Genomic DNA, 7,141 nt, shown 5'->3' with positions numbered 1-7,141 from the left:
GGCAGCTGAACCCTTGAATGACTGCAAGTTCATTTGCAAGGCTACAGAGATAGCCCCCGAGCTTCTCACAATTCGCTTGCATTAATATTGATGTTGCCTGTGCAATCTATTTCCGTTATTTTTATGGTTGTTATTCTATGTCTGCAAAGGTCATTTAAATTATACTGAGGCCGAAAATTTGTTTCATAAATTTTGATATAAATACTAATTACACCCTCTCGGAGAGCCAGCAGGGTAGCGTTCATTTATCAAGTTTATATGACCTGCAATGACAGAAAAGAAGGCAAGAAAGGCTGGAGAGCTTTCCGGAAGATCCAGTAAGGCTGGCACAGGTTGCTAGGGGGGAGGGGGCGGGGAGAGGGTGTGAAGAAGAAATTCCTACCACAATCACTGAGATTTAAGAATCTTTAATAAGGTACGAAAGATTACCAAACAGTTCTGGAAACTAAAGTGTACATACGAGTTTTTTTTTTTCTAGCCATAAATATTGAATAGCTGTAACATGGATAAACCGGGCCCTTTACATGCGGATAAATATGGAAACTAGGAATTATATACATTGTGTGGTTGTATATTTTGCCAAAAAGCAATGGACAGCTATAGTTTATATCTTTTTTTAATATCACTTTACATAAACAAATGGAACAGTTTGACACGTAGAACCAGGCTCGTACTATACGAATTGTTGACAGGACATGAAACAACATTTTACTGCACTAAAGTACTCAGACTTTGGGACGAAATGTTTGCACTTTATACAAAAAAAAAGCACATTAATATCAATAATATTCTGTTAGGTCGACGTGGAGACTGTAATCGTACAAAGTAGTTCACATTTTGGTACACATTTACTAGAACATTCTCGCCATTCAGTACAAACAGTTGGCTTTCGGCCGCCCACCCCTCCCCCTCCCCCCTCCCGCCAACCCTCCCCTCCCCAATGCAAAGACCACCACGCCACGATCCCACCCACCCACTCCAACCGAGGTGTAGCTATATACAGAATCCAACAGAACAGATTTAAGCTAATAATTCTGTATTTACAAGAAAGTAAAACAAGACGCTAACGAAAAGCTGCAGCCCCAGAGAGCTTGTTCTGATCCAACATGAAATTGGCCCTCAGGGCCTTTGGCGGTGTTCGGTCAGGCAGCCGCCTCTTCTTCCACCCCCTCCCGCCCTTCAGCTACCAAGCCTTTTCCAAATAAAGAAAGAAAGAAAAAAGAAAAGAAAAAAAGGAAAGAAAAGAAAGAAAATGAAAATTAAAAAAAAAAATTAAAGGCTTACTGTTTCCTCTGTCTTACTCAGTCCAGGGTTTACCGGCAGATTTAAAAACAAAAAGAAACAAACGTTTGCGGGATCGGGACGAGGGGTGTTTGGATTTTCAGGATTCTTTCAATTATATTGTGTGTACGTGTGCGTTCAGTCTCTTAAATAGGGTTTGGCATGTTTTGTTTCTGATTTTAAACGTACCATTCGTTAAAATTGGAAGAGAGCGCGCTGTGGCCGGCTGTGTGGTGGACCGCGGAGGAGGAGGGCGACATGGAGCTGGTGGTCGGGTTGTCTGTGGTGGGAGACACGATGGTGGGTGGCGTGGACGACTCGTACCCGGAGCTGGCGGCGGGAGAAGGCTGTGAGCCCTGAGAAGAGGACTCGTGAACCTGAGAGAATAAAGTTGTTTTTTAACACAGATAAAGAGTGGGCCCAGAGGCTATCCAAGACTATGAAGGCTGTGCTCCCCCTCCCCCTACCAAGCGCCCCCTCCCCTAACCCTCCCTGCTACTTTCAAAGCCAGGGAATCTCCCAGACTCTCTGTTGGCAGGACCAATGGGACTTGGGCTTGGTTCTCCGGGCTCGGCCCGGCGTCGCCACGCTCACGGAAGAGACGGTGCCCGAGGTACTCACAAAAGAAAAAAAGGGAGGGGGACTAGGAAGGGGGAGGCTGCTTCCCAGGCCAGAGTCTAGGAAAGTTCACTTCCTGAAGTTTGCCTGCCCACTTGGAGGAGAGCAGACCCTGAGAGCTGAGCTCTGGACCGTGTCCTCGCCTTCTCCTGGCTACCCGGAGCGCTGGCGGCGCTGACCGCAGCAGCCTCCGAATCCCCAGCTCTGACAGCGCGGCCTCGGAGTCTCCTCACTTATTTTTACTTTCATTATGAAACAGTCCCGTTTAATGGGCCTCTGGCTCTGCTATCTTGCCCGTCCCTGCTCCCTCTGCCCAGTTCTTCTCAACCGAGTGAAACCGTTTGCCTTTCCGCCTCCTGCGGCTCCAGCCGCCCAGCCAAAGCCGCTCCGGAATGGCTGGCCCCGGCCCGAGCGCAGAAACAGCTCCTGCTCCAAGGCGACTGGCCAGACCGCAGCGTTACCTTCATGTGTTTGCGCAGAGAGCTGGGGTGCGTGTAGGACTTGTCGCACATCTTGCAAAGGTAGGGCTTGTCGCTAGTGTGCACGTGCATGTGCTTCTTGCGGTCGCTGCTGTTGGCGAATCGCCGGTCGCAGCCTTCGAACTCGCACTTGAAGGGCTTCTCCCCTGATGTAAAAGTTGAGAAAGAGATGGATCTTATTTAAAATAAATCAGTAGCTGTTTTCAAAGTTTAGTAGATAATTTTTAATAAATAAAGTACTAGCTGCTTAGAGGTAGCCCTCTCGAACTTGAAATCTGGGGGGTTTGAATAAATCCATGTGTCTGTAGTGTAACTATGAATATTTTAACTATGTTTTAACGCCCAAGACAGTTATATGTACATTTTATTTTTACTTTGTAGTCATGGTAGTAGTAGCAACAGAAGTAGCAGGAACAGGTTTTTTGTTGTTGTTGTTGTTTGTTCTAGTTATTTTTTTTTTCTGTTCAGAATAGCAGCGGCTCTGGACCTTGGGTTTTCTGCCCAGGATTTTGCAAAGGTCACCCAGCGGCTTCTACTTAGCTCTTTATAATTTTCAGGACCTGGTCAATTCTCCTCCTGCTCTGCTCTCCCCCCTCCATCTTTGCCCTCTCAGACTCTATACACCCCCACCATTGCCTCTTCCACGCAACTCCACTCCACCCCCTACATACATCACATTTTATGGTGTAATCTGGAAAGAGGGAAAGGGGTTTTCACACCTGAAGTTCTTACCTGACTGGGCCATTAAACCTAGAGTTCAAGTCGGGTTTTCTTCCACCAGACAATGTTCAAATCAGATCCCCTGACTCTTGGGCCCAAGCGCCCCATAATTTCCAGCCTGCCACCCCCCACCCCCTCCGCGTGCGCCTGAAACCCTGAGTTGCTTGAAACTGTTTTCTTATTGTTGCTGTTGTTTTGCTTCCTTTTTCAAGCTTTCCACTTGTCGGTATTTTTAAAGGTCAACTCTCGAGCCCCGCATTTTAAGAACAGTCTCTATGCAGTGTAATAGACAATTAGGATTTCTGCACCTTCCACCGACTGTCTCACTCCTCAATCCCAACTCGTCATTTGTAAAATGTATGTCTTATATATACACGTAAACTTGATGTCCTCCTCAGATCCAAATTATACTTCCTAGTCCAACTGCACTCATCGGCTGTTTCTTCCTGTTTCTACATCCTTTAATTCAACCTCAACTTCCCCCACCTTTTCCAAAGGACTCAACAAAGTGCCCTAGAGAGTAGCCACCAGCAAGAGTTTAGATTTGTTTGTAGCTGGAGCAACTGGCTCCTGCACGGCTGCTCTGCACGCGCCACCTCTCCGGGATTGGAGCTTGTCAAGAGCTGAGTCAAGCCAGTCTCGGCTTGCCGGGTTTCATTTCTTTTTATTCCTTATTCTAAAAACCTGTATGCTCAGATCCTTCTCGTCCACGCTCTCTGTTTGACCATATTTTCAAGACCCGAACTAAAAATCAGATCTGCCTGACTCCTGAAACACGAGGCCCAGACCCCAGTAAAGGTGGTTTTGTGCCTCTCGGCCCCCAACTTTCGAATCACGCCCGGGTGAGAGGTAGAGTGTCCTACATTAAGTTCCGTACCTGTGTGCGTCCTTTTGTGGATCTTGAGGTTCTCTGAACGCGCGAAAACCTTGCCGCAGCCAGGGAATGGGCAGGGGAAAGGCTTTTCGCCCGTGTGCACGCGGATGTGGTTGACCAGTTTGTATTTGGCTTTGAAGGGCTTGCCCTCACGCGGACACTCCTCCCAGAAGCATATGTGGTTGCTCTGCTCTGGGCCGCCGACGTGCTCCACCGTGACGTGCGTGACCAGCTCGTGCATGGTGCTGAAAGTTTTGTTGCACGACTTTTTGGGGTTGGCCAGCTGCTCCGGCTCGATCCATTTACAGATAAGCTCTTGCTTGATGGGTTGGCGCATATAGCGGAAGAAGGCGCCAGCGCCGTGGTGTGCAGCCATGTTCACGTTCATGGGCCCGTAGCCGTGAAGCTGCGGCGCGGCATAGTGCTCAGATCGCGGGCTGGTCACCTGGCCGTACTGCTCCGGCCGCGGGTACATGTCCCCGGAGAAGCCTAGCCTCATCTGCCCGTTGACCACGTTGGGCGACGCGTGGCCCGCCGCCTGCTCGTGAAGCCCGGAGAAAAGGAGGTGACCCGCGGCGTCCGTATGGCCGTGTGGGCCCCCGAAGCCTCCGGCTGAAGCAGCGAAGAGACTGTGCTGGGCGCTAGCTGCCGCCGCTGCGTCGCCGAAGCCTCGGTTGCGGAACAGAAAGTCCCGCGTAGAATTGAAAGCTGCGCTGGAGTAGGAGCCGACGTGGCCCGGGTGGTGATGGTGGCCCAGGGCCGCAGCAGCGGCGTAGCCGGGAGCCTGCGACGTGAAGGCTGTCTGGCCCGCCGAGGCCAGTTCGTGCGAACTGGGGTTGAGCTTGAAGGCGCCCATGCCGTCGGCGAACGGGTTGATACCCAGGCCCACGTCTCGCTCGGCCACGTCGCCTGCCGAGTGGTGCCGGGATGCACCAAAGGTGGTCACACCGATCGCGGGATACTGGGGGCCGGCGTCCAGGAGCATCGTGGCTGCACGGGGCAAGCCCCGGCCTCCCCCGCCCCCCCCCACCCTCGCCCGCCAAGGAGGGAAGATCAGGAGGAGGAGGAACGGGAGGCGGAGGAAGAGGAGGAAGAAGAGGAGGAGGGAGGGGGAGTCGACCCACCTAACGAAGTCTTAGCCAGAGGGCAGCGGCCAGGCGCAAGCCGGCGCCCGCCCGGCCAAAGGCAGGCAAGCCGGACGACTGCCGGCTGGTAGAAGGCGGGCTCCGGCGCTCGCCGCTCCAACCGCGCCGGCCCGGCTCGCACTTTCTCGCCGCTCAGTCTCTGCCGAGAGGGCCTCGAATCAAGGCTGCCCGGGGAAAGGCATAGAACATCTCAGCCCCCCAATAAAACTTCTTCCCGGATTTGTGGCATAGAGGAATGTGAGCGCGAGAGCCGACACTGCTCGCCCTGTCTCCTTCTCGCGCAGCGCGCCCCTCCTCTCACTCACTTCTTCACTAGAGTCTCAGTCTCTCTCTCTCTCTCTCTCTCTCTCTCTCTCTCCTTCCTTTCAGGCTCTCGTCCTCGCTCCTTCACTCTCCCTTTTCCCCCTCTCTTATTTTTGAAAAAAAAAAAGGCGGGGGGAGAAAAAGAAAAGAAAAGGCGCAAATCATGCACAATATTGTCTTTTGCGGTTTATCTTCCTGGGGAGAAACTTTCACCTCCTCAGCCGGGCGGTGAGCGCGAGACTGATAGCAGCAATCATTCCTGCAGATAAATGAATTGAAAGGACGACACCGTCGTCCCCCCCCCCTTGATGAATGGGAGCAGGGGGAGGCGTCACGTGCGACCGACGCGGGCGACGATTGGTGAGGTGGCAATCCCCCCTCACACCCCTCCCGCGGCCGCCGCGCCAACGAAGGGCGCGCGGTGGCGCCGCGCGCTGCTCATTGGCCCGCCCGCCTCATCAATCCCAGGTATTGTAAAGCGCTTGACATCCCCTTTTGACTAACAGGGCTGCCAGGAGTAGCAACTTTTTTTTTTTTCTGGCAAATTTTTCCCCCTCTTCTCACGGAAAAGAAAAAAAAAATGCCACGATTCCTTTCCCCTCTCATAGTCTCTCTCTCTCTCTCTCTCTCTCTCTCTCTCTCTCTCCTCTCTCTCCTCTCTCTCCCTCTCTCCCTTCCTTTCTCCCTCCCCCCCTGCCTCCTACCCCTCCCTCTCTTGGTTCCCCCATCTTTTAAATTCTCCCCCCTTTCTCTCCCTCTTTCTCTTTCTCCCCTCCCACTTTCTTTCCTTTCTTTCCCTCCCCCCTTCCCCCACTCTTCCCCTCCCCCTCCCCCTCCTTACCCCTCTGCTACTCTCCTTCAGACCTCCATTGAGCGATTGTAGACTAGAGACCCCCGGAGTCTCCTAGAGCAGCAGTTGGGGACCAGCTGATAAACACCCCAAAGGCACTTCCAGATTTTCCCGATTCAGCAACTTTCTTTTCTTCCTCCCTCCCCTTCTCTCACGCCCCCCCCCCCCCCTTTAAGGGCAGCAAAGGAGGCTTTTGTTATTTGCTCCTTTTGAAGTTTGCTTCCTTTTTGCCGGGCCTCTCTCCTGTTTATAATTTAAGATTCGAGAGCGCGAGGGCACTCCACTCTCTTTCCTAGAAACGAGATTTCTCTCAGTGTCTCCTGTAGCCTCAGTTTTCCAGGCTTCCTTCCTGCGTGCCCACTCACCCCCAAACACAGGTGGACGGAGATCTTAAACTTTTCCCGGTTCCTGAGGTTTGTCGGGTTGGGTTTTGTTTGTTTGTTTTTGTTTGGTTGGTTGGGTTTTTTTTTTTTTAATGGCACTTTGGAAACGCTATGGCCGATTTCCCTCTTCCCTCATTTTTCTCTTTTCTCTGGTCCCGTCCGTTGTCTGCTTTGCCCCCACCCCCAACCCTCTCACTGTGCCCTCTAATTCCCATCCCGGGCCCCTTTCATTCAGGTAAAACTGTAAATTTCCCAACGCGCCATTGTTCATCTGGATCTCCCAAAGCTCCCTAGAGATCCCGGAATACTTTTTTGGTATTTAAATCCCCGATAGATAGGACCAATGTAAATTTTGTGACATTCAAACCTTTTCCAGTTCACAAATCAGTCACCCTTGTCACAGTTATTGAAATTCCGCAACTTGCCACAACAAGACGGTGGAAAAAGCGGGCGCGGTCTTTGTTGCCGACCAGGCTTTTGATCGCCAG

At 51.8% G+C, this 7,141-nt stretch overlaps 1 protein-coding gene across 1 annotated transcript; it reads right to left on the bottom strand.

The window, feature by feature from the left end:
• Positions 1-988: 988 nt before the first annotated feature.
• Zic1 (Zic family member 1) lies at positions 989-5,704 on the bottom strand. The gene is made up of 3 exons (XM_041677500.1): positions 3,976-5,704; positions 2,361-2,524; positions 989-1,658 (listed from the first exon to the last, which is right to left on the bottom strand). The coding sequence occupies exons 1-3, from the start codon at positions 4,955-4,957 to the stop codon at positions 1,461-1,463; spliced, it is 1,344 nt and encodes a 447-aa protein (XP_041533434.1). The 5' UTR covers positions 4,958-5,704; the 3' UTR covers positions 989-1,460.
• Between the last annotated feature and the right edge of the window lie 1,437 nt (positions 5,705-7,141).

The sequence above is a fragment of the Microtus oregoni genome, unplaced genomic scaffold (assembly GCF_018167655.1).
Source record: "Microtus oregoni isolate MIOR12 unplaced genomic scaffold, Mior012 000028F_ref0000031, whole genome shotgun sequence".
NCBI classification, from domain to species: domain Eukaryota; kingdom Metazoa; phylum Chordata; class Mammalia; order Rodentia; family Cricetidae; genus Microtus; species Microtus oregoni.
The sequence above is the reverse complement of the archived record's forward strand: the minus strand, read 5'-3'. Positions and strand labels throughout refer to the sequence as shown.

What these genes read in the sequence shown, in the direction of transcription:
- Zic1 (XM_041677500.1), bottom strand. Translation starts at nt 4,957, where the DNA reads ATGCTCCTGGACGCCGGCCCCCAGTATCCCGCGATCGGTGTGACCACC. An exon ending in CCACAAAAGGACGCACACAG is followed by an intron (nt 2,525 to 3,975) that starts GTACGGAACTTA and finishes CTTTTACATCAG; the next exon opens with GGGAGAAGCCCTTCAAGTGC. An exon ending in CTCTGCGCAAACACATGAAG is followed by an intron (nt 1,659 to 2,360) that starts GTAACGCTGCGG and finishes TTATTCTCTCAG; the next exon opens with GTTCACGAGTCCTCTTCTCA.